The sequence below is a fragment of the Pectinophora gossypiella genome, chromosome 26 (assembly GCF_024362695.1).
Source record: "Pectinophora gossypiella chromosome 26, ilPecGoss1.1, whole genome shotgun sequence".
NCBI lineage: Eukaryota > Metazoa > Arthropoda > Insecta > Lepidoptera > Gelechiidae > Pectinophora > Pectinophora gossypiella.
Window position 1 is genome coordinate 4,825,744 of NC_065429.1, and position 20,913 is coordinate 4,846,656.

The following is a 20,913-nucleotide window of genomic DNA, read 5'->3' on the forward strand; positions in this document are numbered from 1 at the left end:
CGTTGGTCCCGGTTATTAGCCGTGAAAACACCTCCACCAACCCGCAGTGGAGTAGCGTGGTGGAGTATGCTCCATACCCCCTCCGGTTGATTGAGGGGAGGCCTGTGCCCAGCAGTGGGACGTATATAGGCTATTAATGTAATGTATGTTATGTTTAGGATCTAAAGTGAGCCACTCAGTATTTCCATTCCAATCTTACCTCGGCTATTAAAAGAAATGAATTAAATGCGAAAAATCAAGCAAAGCGTCTGGTTGGTTGTATAGTCGATGTTGATGGTAGGATGGTAATGATGGTCACTCACTGTTCGCTATACAAGTGGGCGGAGGGTGATGAGATCAAGATTTTATTGTTCTTAAAGATGATTAATGGCATCGTAACTGAGCTATACAATAAACATTATTATTATTATTACTGAAAGAGCTATGCTCGGTATTTCCCTGCTCACATAGTCCCAGTCCATCAAAGTATTAAGTTCATGTATGTTAAGCGGTTTATTATCACGAACTCAAACTCTAAAACAAGGTTAAAGGCATCAAATTCCTGCTTTAAACCTGAAAGCATTAAACTCATAATTTAACGAGGGTAGGACCTGTGCCGAGACTTTCAAATCGTAAACACAAACATACAAACATACTGACTTATATAAAATTGATATTTTATGTTTTGATTACCCCGGTGGTAAATAGCCGTGAGTATATGTATGTATGTTTTGATACTTATTAAGTTTATTGGCGTCAAAATGGCGGGATTAATGTGGGACTTTCCAGAACACGTTCGTCAAAAAAAATATAGAGCGCTGTACAAATTTCATGAATTGCAGGCATTTGCATCTTTTCGACCTATCTTCTCCGGACCTGTCAAATTTTCAGGTTAGGTAAGCGGACCCTGTGAAAAATCGGAGTGGTCACACCAGATTGTCACACCAGTACGACAAAAATGATCAATTCTAAGATCTGGCCACGACATATACATATTTGATTTAATCCTTTTTTTATTAAGTCCGTTCTGATTCCGGTCAAGTGAGCGCGTAGCTTTAATCCACGCTAAGTATAAGTTCAGAGATTACCGCTAGAAAAGCAACCGTTATTACGTGGGTAGATAGATACCCATCTAGCCTGGTAACCTCGTGAGGCTGCAGGCCTGGCCTTCTTGTATGCCTGGGCGACCTTTAGTGAAGATTTTTGTCAAGGTTACGTTTAGGGAGCCGTGGTAGTCAAGTCTTGCCTCTCACTTTGGTCGCAGTTTCGAATCCAGCACAGGCTTAAACCAATGTTTATCGAATTTGTTTTCGAATTCATATTTGGAGCAAAAGAAAACATCGTGAGAAAACCATTCCCGAGAAATGCGTTTTCGGAGGTATGTGCTGGCCTAACCTGTATTGGGCTGGTTTTACCTTCGCAGGTTGGAAGGTCAAACAGGCAGTCGCTTCTGTAAAAAACCGGACCTGTCAAATCTTCAAGATAGGTAAGCGGAACCTGTGACAAACGGGATAATGCTAGGGAGATGATTCACAACAACATTCGCAAAGGCCGGTCATAGGATGGGTGACCACAAAAAAAAAGTTTTCATCTCGAGCTCCTCCGTACTTCGGAAGGCACGTTAAGCCGTTGGTCCCGGCTGCATTAGCAGTCGTTAATAACCATCAATCCGCACTGGGCCCGCGTGATGGTTTAAGGCTCGATCTCCCTATCCATCCATAGGGAAGGCCCGTGCCCCAGCAGTGGGGACGTTAATGGGCTGATGATGATGATGATTCTATTCTATTGTATTGTGTCAACCAAATGTATTAACTTTGACTTTGTAACTTCGTAACACTGCTTGCAAGCAACTTAGAAGTGTAAACGAACCTCAGCGCAAGTAAACGTGTTAAGTCGACTTAGCTTATTTAGTTGTCAGTCGCAGTTTGAGCGTATAGCGATTTCAGATATTAGACTCAAAAACAAGTACATAATGGAACCTCAAGCGCAGATATGTTTTATAAACAGAAACTTTGCAAAATAAGGTTAGTGATTATTTAGAAGATATGAATGCATTTGATTAACTGTCTGAGAACTGATATTAGGCAGCTAAATTACTCGGTTTTTTTTTAAAGAACGTCTAGGGCCCTGTGCCGAGGTTTTTCTTGCAGCTTCTTTTCCCCGGCTACACGGGTTGTGAGAAGCTGCAGTAGTTTTAGGCGGATGAGACGTTCGTTATGTAAAAATTGACGATGATTCAAAGTTAACTATGTTACCTACTGAATAAAGATATTTTTGAATTTGAATTTGACTAGCTAAAGTGATTTAAAAAATAAGAATGACAACATAATTACTTATTAATAATAACATAATATAAGCTCACGACTCTCCCAATTGGGGTAGTCAGAGGTGCATACATCACAAGATAAACTATGTACCCACACCTCACCGAGCTTTCTGTTAGACCAACGTGATAGGTGAGCCGTATCGCCGTCTATAATGGTCGAGGCAACTGTGTTAGTGAAACTTTACTTAAGATAAATTAATAACTCATAAATACAAGTTCAGTACCGGGGTTCAAATTAATGCTCCCCGTTTGAGAAGCAAACCACTGGCCCACAGTGACACATTTGGGTTTCTACCACGCACTTCCCCGTGTTGCCAGTTCGGCGTCTAATCGCGCACTGAGGTAAAGTACTGTCAACGTCGCTATATTAACAGTAACTTTGCGTCCCACTTTTTGAGCGCTGATGTTCAATCTACGGTAGTAGTACTTAGATTAGATTAGATTCATTTATTTCTCATTTAGTTATACAACACATTTTAGACACAATACAAAACGGTAACAACATAAATATGATCGTAATAACAAAAGAATGTCAACAAACAAGATATTAAATTAAATTAAAATGTCAAAATATAATAAATCAATACAATGTCATGGCTAATATGAGTAATAAATTAATTATGTATATAAAATAAAATTACATTCAAGTAAATAATTAAAACACATAATAACAGGTTCTTACCGCGTATAAAGCAGGGTTATGAGACTCCCGATATTTCGACACTGTTGCAAGTGCCATGATCACGGGATGACTGTTGAGATTGTATCCCGTGATCATGGCACTTGCAACAGTGTCGAAATATCGGGAGTCTCATATCCCTGCTTTAAACGCGGCAAGAACCCGTTATTATGTGTTTGAATTATAATAATAACCGTGTTAAACTTAAAACAATGTATTCAAGTAAATACAATAGTACCTAAATCTATGTGCTAGATAGATAGATATAAAATGTGTCCGAACTCCGCTAACACAGGCACTCCGCTCTAAGTACCCAGGAAGCGAGCGGTACAGTTATATGGATCCTGCCTAGCCTGTTTCTGCCTGTACCAACCTGTCTGAACGTATTCATTATATAGCTTTCTATACTTGCCTGTAACCGACCGCTAGTTTGTTATCTAGGTAATCAATAGTTGAGGGTTTAATAAGTTATCTTTTCTAGCATGTTTCTGTTTCCCCTAGAGAAATCCACTAGATTTTCGAATAGGTATGTCGTGGAAAGGCCTTTGGTCTTGGTTCTATACAAGACCATTAACCCGGAAAAAATTGTCGGGAAATTCTAGAATTTTTTTGTGTTTTATTAATTTATTTTCCGTTCCATACTTTTGCGACGGAAAATTCCACTTGATATCAACTCAGAATCATGGCCTGAATCATCCCTCAAAGTTTTCGTTACGATGTCACTAACACCCTGTATTATATTATATTATCATCTGTGTAAAATAAACTGTAAAATAAATTATTATTATTGTTAGATTGGCGCTCGGTCTGCGATTGTTAGGAGGAGCTCGGTGGCGCAGCGGTAAACGCGCTCGGTCTGCGATTTTCGAAGTTAAGCAACTTTCGCAAAGGCCGGTCATAAGATGGGTGATCACAAAAAAAAAATTTGGAAGGCACGTTAAGCCGTTAGTCCCGGCTGCATTAGCAGTCGTTAATAACCATCAATCCGCACTGGGCCCGCGTGATGGTTTAAGGCCCTCCCTATCCATCCATAGGGAAGGCCCGTGCCCCAGCAGTGGGGGCGTTAATGGGCTGATGATGATGATGATTGTTAGATTAGTTGTGGGTTTGAGTTTAAATGTTTTGTTTAATATTTTATTGCTTCATATATTCTAATCCTCCTTTCTTTTGTTTCAGGCACAACTCCCGAAAAGAATAATGCAGCGTTCGTAGTGAAGAACTGACTGACACAGCCATGGGGCCCCCTATAAGCACGTGGCCCTACAGCCATCCCGCATTAGACCACTATAGTGAAATCAGTGATGTGAACAACCGCCACAAAAAGTGTAATTTGCTCCGTATGGTGGACGGATTTAGAATCCTGTGTATAAATTTCACAGTGGCTTTAGTTTTTTTACAAATAGTTCTAGGTCTTAGTTCGGTCAAAGCTGGACCTGTTGTGCTCAATTTGGATTATTTACAAGGTAATTATTATTTTATTTTTACATTCTATACAGGGTGTTAGTGACATCGTAACGAATACTGAGGCGGATGACTCAGACCATGATTCTGAGTTACTACCATGTGAAATTTTCCGATTTAATTATTTTCAATTCTATACATTTACTATGGCAGATTCCTCTTCATATCAACTCAGAATCATGGTCTGAATCATGCTCAAAGTTTTCTTTGTATGAAGTCACTAACACCCCGTACAAGTAAGTACAGGTAGCCATACGAGTACGTATAGGTGTTAGTGACACCGTAACGAATATCGAGGGAGATGATTCAGACCAGATTCTGAGTTGATATCAATTGGATTTTTTGATTATTTTCAGTTCCATACTTTTGCGACAGAAAATTCTGCTTGATATCAACTCAGAATCATCGTCACCTTTAAGTAAATTATATTTTATTTCTAAAATACGCGGGCCTACTCTCAATCAACCGGAGCATACTCCACCTGCCTAGATTGGTGGAGGTGTTTTACGGCGAATAATGACCAACGGCTTAACGTGCCTTCCGCAGCACGGAACTAGTTAAGCATATTTTTGGACAATCAGGTGATTCAAGTCTGCAAACCAAGATTAGTTTCACAAAAACATTCGTTACACATTTGGAAATAATAATAACAGTTCCCAATTTTGTACTGGGTAACAGTGATAACCCTCCGCACTCGCCATTTGTCCGGCCAAGTAGTTTTTTGTTTGACGTGACTTATTGTAGTAGATTTGCCGCAGATGGCATTAACTATTTGCCCGGACAAATGGACGCTGAAGGCTCTCACCCGGTACAACGTTTGAAACAACAGCCTGAGGGTGCCCAGTTGGGCACGAACCTCGGCTCAGAGCGTCGTCTGAGAGGAAGAATATTTGAAAGAATTAATCGAGTGGGTCTATAGCGATTAGCGCTGATTGAGGGACCGGTCAAGTAGCTAGTCAATGCAAAAGGAGTGGTATTTCACTCACCAGATCGCTACAGATTTCTTAAAATAAAACTTAATAAATAATCTAATTTATTTGAGGAGCTCGGTGGCGCAGCGGTAAACGCGCTCGGTCTGCGATTGTTGAAGTTAAGCAACTTTCGCAAAGGCCGATCATAGGATGGGTGACCACGAAAAAAAGTTTTCATCTCGAGCTCCTCCGTGCATCGGAAGGCACGTTAAGCCGTTGGTCCCGGCTGCATTAGCAGTCGTTAATAACCATCAATCCGCACTGGGCCCGCGTGATGGTTTAAGGCCCGATCTCCCTATCCATCCATAGGGAAGGCCCGTGCTCCAGCAGTGGGGACGTTAATGGGCTGATGATGATGATGATGAAATAATCTAATGACAAAAACGGAGATCATCTGGTCATCTGGTCATACCCTACCACACTGGGGTTTTACCTAAATGTTTCCACGTATTTGTCACAACTTTCACTTCCTGCTTACTGGGTCACCAGTATGGAGTATGCGTCATGTTGTCAAGGACCCCACTAACGTGAAATTTAACAGTCAGCTGATGTTCTGACGGTATTGCTTCAGTTTGACATGCATAAGATCATGCCACTTCCTTTTGGGTGTGAACAGCGAAGGACTGGAACTGTCTGCCGTCGTCTGTTTTTCCAACTCGTTAAAATCAAGGGTAGAGTAAATAGGCATTTGCTAGGTAAGCGTGATCCAGACCACATCTTCCACCACCAGGTGTCACCATCAGGTGTCATCATCATCTCCCTAGCACTACCAAGTTTTTCACACGGCCCGCTTACCTAACCTGAAGATTTGACAGGTCCGGTTTTTTACAGAAGCGACTGCCTGTCTGACCTTCCAACTCGCGAAGGGAAAACCAGCCATACAGGTTAAGTCACATACCTCCGAAAATGTATACGGGAATGTGGGTTTACCATAAGGTGTGGAAATATATAATAAATACATAACATACATTTATTAATATATACTTACAAAAATAAATATAGAAAATAGAAAATAGAAAAATATTTATTTCAAAAAAAAAAAGAGATTTACAAAAGTAATCTGTTACAAAAAACTGGTTTTATGAGGTAGTTTCAGAAAATCTACATATAGACAGATAACACAGCGGACCCTGCACTAAGCATAAGCCTGTATCGCAGGGGCCCGAAAAAATTAACATTGTTTGGTTTTGTTCGGACTTATCCAGAAGCAACAGATGAAACATTTAAACGTACAAAAGAAACTGGTATGTGAAAAAATATAATATGTATATAATATATAGTATTTATAATATACTTACATATTATATAATAGTACTGTGTGTACTATACTACCTTACAATAAGCGACTCAAAAGTGTCAAAAGCCACAGAACCTATAAACTAAATCCTATAAACTATTTGTTATACGTACTTACCAACAAGTTTTCTGTTTTTTTTTTTCTAAAAGTTTGAATGTATGTTTTGAGTCAATATTTTTTTTTTATTAAGTATATTCAGCCTATTTTAGAAATATTTTACTCCAAAATTGGCATTAAGACTTCCATGTAAAACTTTATTCGCTCCCAATTAAAAAAAAAAATAGTAAATAATATAAATTCTCAGATAAGTCGTAAAACCGATAGGGGAATCGTGTCTTTTCTAACTTTTTTATTGGGAAATCAACTCTTTGTCGAATAATCCATTTCACCTAGCAACATTAAACACAAGAGACCTATAAACTATTTATTATATTCAGCGTCTATAGACACGAAATAATAGTCGCATGCGCAAACCCATCACTTTTCCCACATCCATTGTTCGATTAGTTTCGCGTTCGAAACGAAACGAAACTATTTGGAACTAAATTATTTACACTTACACTTTTACGGTTTCATTTTTTTTTACGTTGTTATTGTATTGAACAAAATACCGGGGCTAATGAGGTACTTTCCAGCCTACACATACATACATACACTCACGCCTATTTCCCACCGGGGTAAGCAGAGACTATAGAATCCAGGCTACGTTCTTCAAAAATAATATAGATGGCGCTGTACAGATTTTCCTTGGTTTATCCTTCTAATTTCATGGATAACACACATATGCATCTATTATCTTTGCTTTTTGGGTATAAATGATGACCCTTTTTATTCATCATCATCACCAGCCCATTAACGTCCCCACTGCTAGGGCACGGGCCTTCCCTACGGATGGATAGGGAGATCGGGCCTTAAACCACCACGCGGGCCCAGTGCGGATTGGTGGTTATTAACGACTGCTAATGCAGCCGGGACCAACGACTTAACGTGCCTTCCGAAGCACGGAGGAGCTCGAGATGAAAACTTTTTTTTTTCTGTGGTCACCCATCCTATGACCGGCCTTTGCGAAAGTCGCTTAACTTCAACAATCGCAGACCGAGCGCGTTAACCGCTGCGCCACCGAGCTCCTCGTCTTTTTTTTCGCCTCCTTTTTATTACACCCAGACACAATTACATCTTCCACCCATTATAATTCTGATCAAAATGTAGAAAAGCAATATAGGTAGCAACGTAATTCTATACATAATGTGATCCAAATATCAAGCAACAATTATTTTTATATACGCTTCTGCCATTGCATTGTATTTTGGAATAATTATGTACTCGAGTAATGAGAAAATAGGTAATTATCACGTTAAATTTGTGCAGGCGATACGGCTCACCACCTATCACGTTAGTTTAACAGAAAGCTCGGTGAGGTGTGGGTAAGGCCGCCATTTGCCATGTTACCAGTTCAGTCTCTTTTGTAAATATTTTCTTTTATTTTGGTGCAATAAAATATATTTGTATAACATATCAAACACTTTACTGCACATACGGGAAATCCAAAATTGCAAACACAATATAAGAATACAATAGGCAGCCTTGTTGATAAATAGAAATCTCTTCCAGGCAACCTTTGCTTTTATGATATTAAATTAAATAATCATTTATTAGCAGGCATATACCCATAGAGAACAAATACAATAAAACAATAATAATCACAACAATAGTAATTACAAAAGATAAATAAAATTACTAAAATTTACGCGCAGCAAACTCAAGTCGTCAATAAGAACATATAAATAATCTGCTATGCAGATATAGGTCATGTACAACGTCAATGATTCCATTTTTGCTATTTAGCAATCTTTGTTTAAAAGAATCTAACATTCTTCGCATCACATGTGAAAAATCATTGACTTCGTTATCAGCGAACATGCCAGTCGCACTACACCCCCACGGCAGGCCCAGCATACATCGAAATGCATTATTATATTGCACTTTGAGTTTATTATAAGCGCACTGTGTGTAATTGTACCATAAGTGAGAGGTGTGATATACTAGCGAGCGACTTCGTTCGTATGAAACCCTCTTAAAACTACGTATACAAGTTTCATACAAACTTTGCCACCCCTTTTTACCCCCTTAAGGGTTGAATGTCGCAAAATCCTGTATTAGTGAGTACCTACGTCCTAAAAGTAACCCCCATGCACAGTTTGAGACCCCTAGCTCTTGTAGTTTCTGAGATTACTGAGATGAGTCAGTGAGCCAGTCAATGACCTTATTCATATTTAAAAAGAAATCCCCACTGACTCAAATCACAGCTATTTAAAACTATAACTGTACTCTTAATTAAATATACATTAGGAAAGATAAGATAGGAGACCAAACGGTTAGAAAATCTTTAAAGTAACGTGGGTGAAGTCATAGATATGGTTCATCACTGGATAGGCACGTCACATACTTGATAATGGCTTACGTAAGTGTAACTTCCAGCCAAGTAATATGTTGTTGTTGTTTAAATTCGCCTTATATAAGGCAGGCAAAGATCTGAGGACCATACAGCCTTGACTTTAGTAATTTAATATTCGAAAATCACGATCAATATAGGCCTAAGCCTTGTCTTCAATTTTCAAGTAATAAACTTGACAACCTAGTCAAATGAGATACTTTTTACGAAACGTCAAAACGAAAGTTTTCTTCGAAGTTTGTATGGAAATACTGTCCTGTGACGTCATCAGTAAAAGCGGTCAAACGTCGTACTCATTGTTACTTAATTCATAAATAAAATTCGAATATAATTCGAAAAGTAAAATGGAATTGATTTGTGACCATCTGGCTGGCTTCTATTTCTAGATTAGCATTTAATAATTTATCTTTAACCCAGTCAAATACCCTATTAATGCCATTTGCGGCAAATCCATACTAATATGCACACGAAAACACTCATACGCACATGCAAATCCTCACACACTCACAAATTTACACAGGAAGTAGCTCTGTAATAATTTCCATCTTCTTCTATCGTGTGGGTTGCGGGCCTCATCAACCCTGGTGTCAGGGTTATTATAGAGCCGCCAAAGGCCCAGAGGCCATGTCAGGACATGGCTCATGTAACGATTACTAACTTACATGAGTATATAGTAACCGGGACCAACGGCTTAACGTGCCTTATGATCAGGTGATCAGCCTGTAATGTCCTAACCAAACTAGGGATCACAAAGTAATTTTTGTGATTCCCCACCGGGATTCGAACCCGGGGCCTCCGGATCGTGAGTCCAACGCTCATCCACTGTACCACAGAGGCCGTTAATAATTTTTTATTTTCTTTTTTTCATTTCATTGTTAAATTATAAAAAAAAATATATAATAATTGTATTAGAACTCTGCTCAACTCAAGAATATACATTACAAATGGAAGATAGCTGGTACTGATAGCACAGGTTGTGTACCTATTTGCACATCTATAAAATTAGCTAAAAGGAAAGAGAGGAAGGGGAAGACCAAGAAGAGCTTACTTGGAACAGATTAAAGAAAAGCTTAACGTCTTGTCTTATAGGGAAGTCAAGGAATTGGCCTTTGATAGACTGGAACGGAAAATGCTACACCGACAAAAGCGTGGCTCTTAAATTGATGATGATGAAAATTAGAGTGGCACGCTGCTTCCGTGGGTTACAATGGTGCTAATTCCTGCAGACGGCATCTAATTTTATTTTAAGTTATACCTACCATTTTCTTATCCACTGAAAAAGAAATAAACTTAAAAATAAATAAATAAGGCAGTTTTACGAAATGAAACATACAAAAAACGAACACTCGAAACAGGAATTAAAACCGCATAAATTACAATAGTATTTAAAAACTTAATTATCAAGTTCGAACAATACATCACTAATGGGGTGAGCAGAGCCACAAGTAATCAGATGAGAAATTGCAGCCACTCTTGATACGAAGTCCTAAGATGGATTAAAATCCTACTCTAATCAGTAGATACCCAAAATCCCCGGATTTACTGATCCCGGAAATCCCGGGAAAGAATCCCGGTGGGGACATATCGCAATAATCACTTTGTGATCCCTAGTTTGGTTAGGACATTACAGGCTAATCACCTGATTGTCCAAAAGTAAGATGATCCGTGCTTCGGAAGGCCGTTAAGCCGTTGGTCCCGGTTACGTACTGATGTAAGTAAGCAATCGTTACATGAGTCATGTCAGGGGCCTTTGGCGGCTCAATAGACCCTGACACCAGGGTTGATGAGGTTGGTAATTCACCTCACAACCCACACGATAGAAGAAGTCAAGATTCTTGCCTTGGCAATAAAGTTCATGTTATAAATTGAACTTAGCAGGTCCACAAACGAGTTTACCGGATTGTACGTCATCACGGTACCGTTTGAGCGGTCACCATGAGGCCAAGGTGAGACTGTGGGCCAGTGACCCACTTGGCCACTGCTGGGGTTGTACGAGTAAGGTTTTGGACGATGGCCAGGAAGTTTGAGAGGTCAGAAACTGTTGCAGACTGAATTTACAATGTTGTTCTGAATTGAATTTAATTGAATGAATGCTGTTTTTAACCCCCGACGCAAAAACGACGGGGTGTTATAACTTTGACGTGTCTATGTAAATGTGTATGTGTCTGTCTGTGGCATCGTAGCTCCCAAACGGATGACCCGATTTTAATGCGTTTTTTTTGTTTGAAAGGTATATCAGTCGAGAGTGTTCTTAGCTATGTTTGGTGGAAATCGGTTTAGGTCTTCAAGGTCATCAGGTCGTTTGTGATTTATATTTCACCAAGTGATTTATGTGAACTAACACTTCACACTTCAGAGTAGATCGTACTAAACCTTTTCTAAGGACATCTCCAATTTGGTCAATGTAAGTCCTTCTAGGTCTTCCTCTGCGAGTCCTATTATCAACTAAATAAATAAATAAATAAAAATAATTTATTTCAGACGATATTCATCCATATTGCAATAGTTACAATTCTCTTATTAGCTAGTGTTAGTAACATTTTTTTTATGTAAGTTCGCTCAAGAAACCACTCACCAATTGTCCGGCTAAGTAGTGAATGTCGTCAAACAAAAACTGAAAGAACATCTTTTAAGCATCGTTTGTTCTTCTCAGAAACATTCCAAGTAGAAACGTCGTTTATACCTTAAGGGGTTGGCTACAATAGTTAAAATATAAGTGCAATAATATTGTTAAAATATAGTTCCTAGTAGTGGCTTGAATCACCTGATTGTCCGAAAAAGTAAGATGATTCCGTGCTTCGGAGGACACGTTAAGCCGTAGGTCCCGGCTATTAGCCGTAAAAACACCTCCACCAACCCGCAGTGGAGCAGCGTGGTGGATGCTCCATACCCCCTCCGGTTGATTGAAGGAAGGCCTGTGCCCAGCAGTGGGACGTGTATAGCCTGTTTATGTATGTATGTATAGCAGTATGTATAGATACAAATTGTATCGCTGACTAATTAAGTATGTTGTCCTCTCTACCAGTTGCAGTGCCCTTACCGGGTCCATGTTGATACTATAATACTTACTTCTGTATTTTTATAACACCACAATTTCTACGAACACATGGTCGCAATAAAACATTTCTATTTCTATTTCAAGAAATCAAGCAATAAGCACTTTTGTACAATAAAAATTTTCTCATGGAAAGCGCTGCCATCTATCCAACTTAACCCGAACTTAATTCTAACTCGTCAATAATTATAACTAAACGCAAAGAATTCAATACTTCAAGCATTATCGAAGTTATGATGATACAAGTACCAATGTGAAAATGAAGATGGCGCTACTAGACCAACTAGAGGTTTTTTCTTGCAGCTTCTTTTCCCCGGCTATACAGGTTGTGAGAAGCTGCAGTAGTTTAGGCGGATGAGACGTTCGTTATGTAAAAATTGACGATTCAAAGTGTAACTATGTTACCTACTGAATAAAGATAATATATTTGAATTTGAAGTAGTATTTTTAGACTTCATGTTAGAATATTTGACCAGTATAGGGCTAACATGCGCAATGTACTTAATAAAATTATCTAACGATTCAATTTTTTTTTTTTCAATATCGATAAGTTTGTTTTTTTGTGATTTTGTTCGTATTTTAAACGACATCACTTATTTGGATCCATTAGCACCAATAGACAAAACGACATAATTATATCGTCAGAATCGATAAAATGACCGTGACAAAATTTTATCACGTTGCGCTTCTTGTGCGTGTTATCCGAACCTTTTTGTTGTTTGCCATACGCAATAATAATAATGCTTAAAATCGAATGTAATTATAATAGGTAAGCTTATGGTTATGAATAAAACTTTGCAGTAAAAGTACTTACCTTTCTAAAATTACACATAAGATCACGCCTGTTTTCTGTTGGGAGTAGGCAGAGACACTGAATTCTAAAATAGTAATATACCTATTTTTGAACTTGACATTTTCGGTCTAAGAAAAAAACATGAAAAACTTATAATACATACATAAACTCGCGCCTATTTCCAACTTTTTTTTTGACGTGACTTATTGTAGATTTGCCGCAGATGGCATTAACTACTTGGCCGGAAAAATGGGGAGCGCTGAAGGCTCTCACCCGGTACAATGTTTAAGACAACAGGCCTGAGGGTGCCCAGTTGGGCGCCAACCTCGGCTCAGGGCGTCGTCTGAGAGGAAAAAATATTTGAAAGAATTAATCAACCCTAGTGGGTCGATAGCGATAAGCGCTGATTGATGGAAATCGTCGACCACGCCGGCGGGGTCGGTATCGGGGTCCTGAAGTGTTTGGTGTCGCGAGCTGATTGGCTGCCTCTATGGCTAGAGTAATTTCCAACCGAGGTACGCAGAGACTATGGAATTCCATTTGCCTCGATCCTGACACATCTCTTGCTCCTCCACATTCATCGATCGTTTCATACACGCACGCCGGTTCAGATGAGATCGTACTGAACCTTTTTAAACTTATAATCTCTCTTTCTCTCTCCTTGGCATTTATTATACCCATCTGATGGTGGGGTCTGCCTTTTTCGTACTTCTCTTCCACTTCGCCCCATCAGACGTGTCGTTCTCGGAGACATTGCACATGCGCAGGTCCTTTTTGACCACATCCGCCCATCTTGTTTTTGGACGTCCTCTTGGTCTAAACCCTGGTATATTTAGATTGGCAGTAACATTACCCACATAATGTGGAGGTCTTACGTGCCCAAACCAATGAAGCCTGGGGGGTTAAAATGGCCACATCGAAGCAATTCATCTTAGAAAGCAATATTGCAATTTGACATTTCGGCATTTAAAAGTAAGTCCGCAATGCAAACAAATGTCAAATACTTAGCAATATTGCTTTCTTAGATGAATTGCTTCGATGTGGCCATTTTAACCCCCGTGTTCTCTTGTAGCTTGCGAATTGAGTATTAACTGTCTTTTTTTTTCTTTGTTACAGGTCCAGTCCCCTTAGCTAGAAACATAAGACATCTACCCTGCATATCAAGAAGAACAGGTCAGGAAGGCCTGTGTATGTTCGCGATAGATTGTCTGAAAGCCAACGGGTCTCATTTAGGAACATGCATAGACCGCTTCTACTTCGGTTCCTGCTGCCAAATCCCCGACAAAACCATCCTGCCGCAAATCATCAGCAATAACATAGAAGACAACACAATAGATGGAGCTAGCTTCGTCCACCCTCAAACAGAGGACAAATACACAACTGCCAGTAAAGTACCAAATTTAATCCCAGAAAAAACAACAAAAACACCGGAAACAAGCCAAACCATCAAAGATAAGTTCGAAACCGAAAACCCTGAGATGAAAACCGATGATTTGACAACTATAGACAATAAAATACCGAATGACGAAGCGAAGATCACTACAGCTGTTGTTATTGAGACAACAACGAAAGCAGAAAGAACAACCAAACCGGCTGAGGTAACAGAAGTACCTGTTAAATTGTCTACATTCCAAACTGTTGGCGATGTTAACAATTTAGTATCAGAGAAACAAACGCCAGAACCAGCCACAGTTACTACAACAACAACTACAAAACCGACAAAACCACCAACGAAACGACCTACATACAAGCCCAGACCTTCATATAAACCTACCAATTTCACTAGGCCTCAATATGTTCCAACCACGAGCAAACCAAGGCCTACCAAACCTATATCTTTATACAACACAACAAGGAAACCTCCTTACAGACCGCCTCCAAAGCGGCCATCAACGAAAAAGCCGCTACCTTCGCCTCCTAGATTAAACATTACAATTCTACCTCAATCAACTAGTTCAAGACCAGTTTTCACTAGACCTCTAACTCCAGTTATAACCTACATCAATACTACTATAGCACCGGCTGATGAAAAGCCAACAACGATATCAACCACTACATCATCAACAATGGCGCCTACTTCCCCATCAACTACGACTTCTACAACAACAACAACAACAGAAAAACTCCCTGAAACAACAGAAGCTATACCTACCACAGTAGTAACAGAAGTTACATCAGAAAAAACTGTCCCAAGCTCATCAGAAGCGCCAACAACTTTGCCTTTAGAAACAACACCAACAGAAGCAGAGAAAGGGACGACGATATCTGAAACTGTGGTGACGGAAAGAGATGAAGAGAAGCAAACTGTAGCGGAAACTACGCCGGCGCCGACAACGCCATCAACTCTGTCGACAACTACGCTATCCACGACGACAACAACAACAGAAGCGCCAACAACCAGACCGTCGTCAACGGACTTCCCACCGCTGGTCACGTGGTCTAACACCGTGTCTGTCACCAAAGCGCCTGAAAATGCTGAAAATCTTACGACTACTGTCACTGAAGGTAAGGTTCTCATTTAATCATCATCATCTCCCTAGCATTATACTGTTTTTCACAGGGTCCGCTTACCTTACCTAAAGATTTGACAGGTCCGGTCAGGTCCAGTTTGAACGTTCTTATTATTTTATTTTTTTTTAATTCGAAATAGTATCAGTGAATTCAGAATAGTCACTGCTTGCTTCTCAAACGGGTACCTTCTCAAACGGGGATATCCAATTTACACCAATGAGTTATTAAAGTTGACTACACCATTATAGACGGCGATACGACTCACCTATCACAGTGTCTAACAGGTCTAACAGAAAGCTCTGTAAGGTGTGGGGACTTACTATACATAAAATCACGCTTATTTCCCACCGGGGTAACCAGAGACTATGGAATTCCATTTGCTTCGATCCCGACACACTTTTCACTACTACTTAGTTCATCTTGCGATGGATGTACCTCTGACTACCCCAATTGGGATATAGTCGTGAGCTTATTTTATGTCACGTTATGTTATCGAGACAAACCTTTTTATACTTTTTTATATAAGTACTTTCATTTTATAAGAAGTTGTAGATTATATTCATAAATCATTTTATTTAAAAGTTTTATCTAGAGCAAAAACTATGATAGATGGTAATCACCTCAGTCAAATGTTGTTGAACTGTCCTACAACGTATTAAGTACAGCTAACAAAGTTATAGGATCATAATTCATCATAAACATTATACTTAAACGAAATACGAAATAACACTTCTATAGGTACACTCAAAAAGGTGATGTTCAAAATAATGGTGCTAATTCTTTTGAACATCTGATTTTAAGTTATACCTGTCATTTTCTTGCCGCGTTGCGAAGTACTCCCTATAAATTACACATTGCGTCAAAGAAAAAGATTAAATTTACCTACACGTTAAGCCGTTGGTCCCGGTTACTACTTACTGATGTAAGTACGTAGTGATTTTATAAAAGGACAATGACCGTAATTGTATGAGACCCGCCCCCCCCCCCCTTCCAACAGATACTTACAGTGGTTGAGCGTTAGGCTCACGATCCGGAGGTCCCGGGTTCGAATCCCGGTGGGGAAATATCACAAAAATTACTTTGTGATCCCTAGTATGGTTAGGGCATTACAGGCTGACCATTAAACCGTCGATCCCGGTTACTACTTACTGATGTAAGTAAGTAGTCGTTATATGAGTCATGTCAGGGGCCTTTGGCGGCTCAATAGTAACCCTGACACCAGGGTTGATGAGATTGGTAATTCACCTCACAACCCACACGATAGAAGAAGAAGAAGAATTTACCTATATCTAGACTGGTCCTACATTCTTCTAGCCCATATGTGATGTCCATCAAAATTTAGAATAAATTGCCTAACATATTAAAAGAAGAAAAAAGTGACAAAATCTTTATTAAAAAAAATAAAAGAACTTCTAATTAATAAATGTTACTACAGCACTAGTGAATACCTTCATGATACTATTTGAAAAGCTTCCTTCTCTCTTTTAAACATTCTATTTTGTTGTGCCCGAAAGGGTCTATGATGTGAAAAACTCATATGTAACTTACCAACTTATACACCATCATAGTATGCAAATAAAGAATATTGAATATTGAGTCAGAAATTTTTTCGATGTAAATTTTCATGCGTCCTCTAACATGATGGACTAATGTTATGGGCGATAGGCTGATCCCTTATCACCATAAGGTTCATCATATCCATCTTAGGACTTCGTATCAACAGTGGCTGCAAGTTGTCTTTGATTACTTGTGGCTCTGCCCACCCCATTTGGGATTACGGGCGTGAGTTTATGTATGTATGTATGTATGTATGTAAATTTTCATGCTTTCCACTTCGGCTTCGTTTCAAAAGTGGCTGCAACTTGTCTTCTTACTTAACCCGTTTAGGGATGATGGCGTGAGGTTATGTGTTTCTCGCTTATGTGACATTTAACGCATCTCCTATCTGCTTAAGCATAATGAGCTTTTAATCAAGTTCTCTGTAATCCGAAGGCCTACGACTTTTTAACGACTGCTTAGTAATTACAGTATTACCTAGAACAAGTATTTAATAAAAAACAAAGACAAATACGCACTATGTAACCTGTCTTGTATGGTTCGTTGTATCCACAGAGATCTTGTTATAGAAAGACGCCGCGGGAGCATAGTCGGTAGGATCGAAATATGCACAAAACGAACATGTCACCACAACATTCATCGCTTCTTTTTCTTTTTTTATGACGTGACTTATTGTGGTTTGTCGCAAATGGTATTAGCTACTTGGCCGGACAAACGGGAAGCGCTGAGGACTCTCACCCGGTACAAAGTTTAAGACAACAGAGATGTTACAATGGCCACATTGAAGCGATTCATCTAAGAAAGCAAAATTGCTATTTGACATTTGTTTGCATTGCGCACTTACTTTTATATGTGCAAATGTCAAATTGCAATATTGCTTTCTTAGATGAATTGCTTCGATGTGGCCATTTTAACCCCCCAGGTCTGAGGGTGCAGTTGAGCGCTACTCTCGCCTCAGGGCGTCGTCTGAGAAATTATCTTCTTCTATCGTGTGGGTTGTGAGGTGGATGACCGATCTCACCAACCTACCAAAGGCTGCTGAGATGACTCACGCAACGACTACTTACTTACATCACTAATTAGTAACCAGGACGGTCCGAAGCAAGGATCATCTTACTTTCAAACGATCGAGTGATCAGCCTGCAATATCCTAACCAAACCAGAGCTCACCAAGTGATTTTTGTGGTAAGTCCCCACCGGGATTCAAACCCGGGATCTCCGGATCGTGAGCCGTTAGGTTAAAGTTAAGTATATTTGTCTTTCTAGCCATAGAGGCAGCCAATCAGCTCGCGACACCAAACACTTCAGGACCCCGATACCGACCCCGCCGGCGTGGTCGACGACTTCCCTCAATCAGCGCTTATCGCTATCGACCCACTAGGGTCGATTAATTCTTTCAAATATTTTTCCTTTCAGACGACGCCCTGAGCCAAGGTTCGCGCCCAACTGGGCACCCTCAGGCCTGTTGTCTTAAACGTTGTACCGGGTGAGAGCCTTCAGCGCTCCCCATTTGTCCGGCCAAGTAGTTAATGCCACCTGCGGCAAATCTACAATAAGTCACGTCAAAAAAAAAGTATATTTGTCATAAAATCATTTTAACATACAAAAATGAGCATCGCCCATAGCAAATAGATGTGTCATAGATAAAATATATAATGATGTTAAAAGGTATATGACTGTTAAGTCATTGATCTTTATTCTTAGAAGCGTGGGATGCGCCGGCGTCGCAAAAAATAACACCTTCAATGATTAGTAGTTTTATGAACCTTTTCTCGAAAAGTTTGAAGATAAAGAACGAATTAGTAATCTAATGAGTATGACTGAATTGCTAAGACATGGCCTCCGTGGTCCAGTGGTTGAGCGTTGGGCTCAGGATCCGGAGGTCCCGGGTTCGAATATCGGTGGGGACATATCATAAAAATCGATCAATCAATAATACTAAATAATACAACAACATATACAAAGGACATAAACATACGAATAAAAATAAGCACAACACACTCACTTTATGATCCCTAGTATGGTTAGGATATTACAGGCTGATCATCTCATTGTCCAAAAAGTAAGATGACCCGTGCTTCGGAAGGCACGTCAAGTCGTTGTTCCCGGACTACTAGCCCAAACTGAAGCAGCGTGGTGGTGCATGCCCATAACCCAGGATCAACGGCCTTTTTACCTGCATTGTCCTAACCAAACAAAGGACAGTGATATGGAAAATGTACCCATCGGGAATTAAACCCGGACCTCCAAATCGCGAGGCCGACGTTCAAAGCACTAGGTCTAGGCTGTCGTAATAATAATAAAAGTGGAAAGAAAGTCAGAAATTTCTCTGCACAGCACTCGTGGTCGTGACCCTCAGTTCGTGCCGACCGGAATACGTGACCGGCACGCAATTAGCACGAACATCATTCAGCCTATTGCAGGCCTGTTCGTTTTATGAGAAATCGAAGGGCATTGTCTTTAACTGCTTTTGAGGAAGGTTTAACTTAATCGTTTTTAAGGTCCCGCACCAGAAACAAGAACTGCGTTCCGGAGGGAGGGGTGAGGGGGGGTTTGAGGGACGTAGGGAAATAGGTATTTCCTTTGCACATTTTTAACACGTTCAGCGGTCAACCACTGCGTTGGGCCCACGATCCGGAGGTCCCGGGTTCGAATCCCGATGGAGACATATCACTTTGTGGTCCCCAATTTGGTCAGGACATTACAGGCTGATCACCTGGGGCCCGTTTAATAAAACTTACAATTGTAAATTACAACGACAATTTGATGTTCATTACGTAGCTAATATGAAACTGCCAAATATTCGTGATCACACACTCCGCAATGTACATCAAATTGTCATTGTAATTTACAATTGTAAGTTTTATTAAACAGGCCCCTGATAGTCCGAAAGTAAGACGATCCGTGATTCGGTAGGCTGGTTAAGCCGTTGGTCCCTACTTACTGATGTAAGTACGTAGTCGTTACATGAGTCATGTCAGGGGCCTTGGCGGCTCAATAGTAACCCTGACACCAGGGTTGATGAGGTTGGTAATCCACCTCACAACCCGCACGATAGACTGTGTGTGTGATAATTAGATATCAACCCCTCACTTGCAATAATATTTTTACGTACATAACCACATCATAAAATATGGTAAGAAAAAAAAAAATTGCCCCACATGAAAGTAAGTGCACAATGTCGACAAAATATTTTTTTTAGGTGAATTGCTCCAATGTGTCCTTTTTAAGCCCCTTGTAATAGGTATAAAATAACATAGCATATCTTCATCATCACATTGCATTCAAGGTTGAAGGGCGAAGGGTATTTATTCAAGACCTTAGTTCAATACCATATCAATGATGGTTGTAGTGAAGGTGTTTGCTTTCCCTTCTAATGATACATCACTATTACGTATATAGTGGGAGTATTAGATAAAAAAACATACAAGCGAGCAGCTGTATTTTATTACATGACCATAGACTAACAAGCACTTCGAATAGAAGGGACACCCTTTCTTTAATTCGAGCTGGGAAGTTCCCAAAGTGCTAATGATCCCATTATAAAAACTCTTTAACAGTACATGTGAATGAATGAGTTGAATGATTGAATTATTTTATTTCAGATCTAAATCCATATTTGTTAGTAACAAAAACTATGTTTGTACTATGTACTATGTTTGTGTATCCTACACACACGTTACACATACGGCCTTCGTGGTCCAGTGGTTGAGCGTTAGGCTCACGATTCGGAGGTCCCGGGTTCGAATCCCAGTGGGGAAATATCACAAAAACTACTTTGTGATCCCTAGTTTACTTAGGACATTACAGGCTGATCACTTGATTGTTCGAA

General features: G+C 39.8%; 1 protein-coding gene across 1 annotated transcript in view; it reads left to right on the forward strand.

Annotated features, from left to right (window-relative positions):
- Positions 1-4,218: 4,218 nt before the first annotated feature.
- LOC126378303 (serine proteinase stubble) overlaps positions 4,219-20,913 on the forward strand; it is a 36,141-nt gene continuing 19,446 nt past the window's right edge. The window contains exons 1-2 of the mRNA XM_050026496.1: positions 4,219-4,447; positions 14,130-15,518. Of these exons, the coding sequence (XP_049882453.1) occupies positions 4,219-4,447; positions 14,130-15,518 (1,618 nt within the window). The remainder of the gene's footprint in view (positions 4,448-14,129; positions 15,519-20,913) is intronic.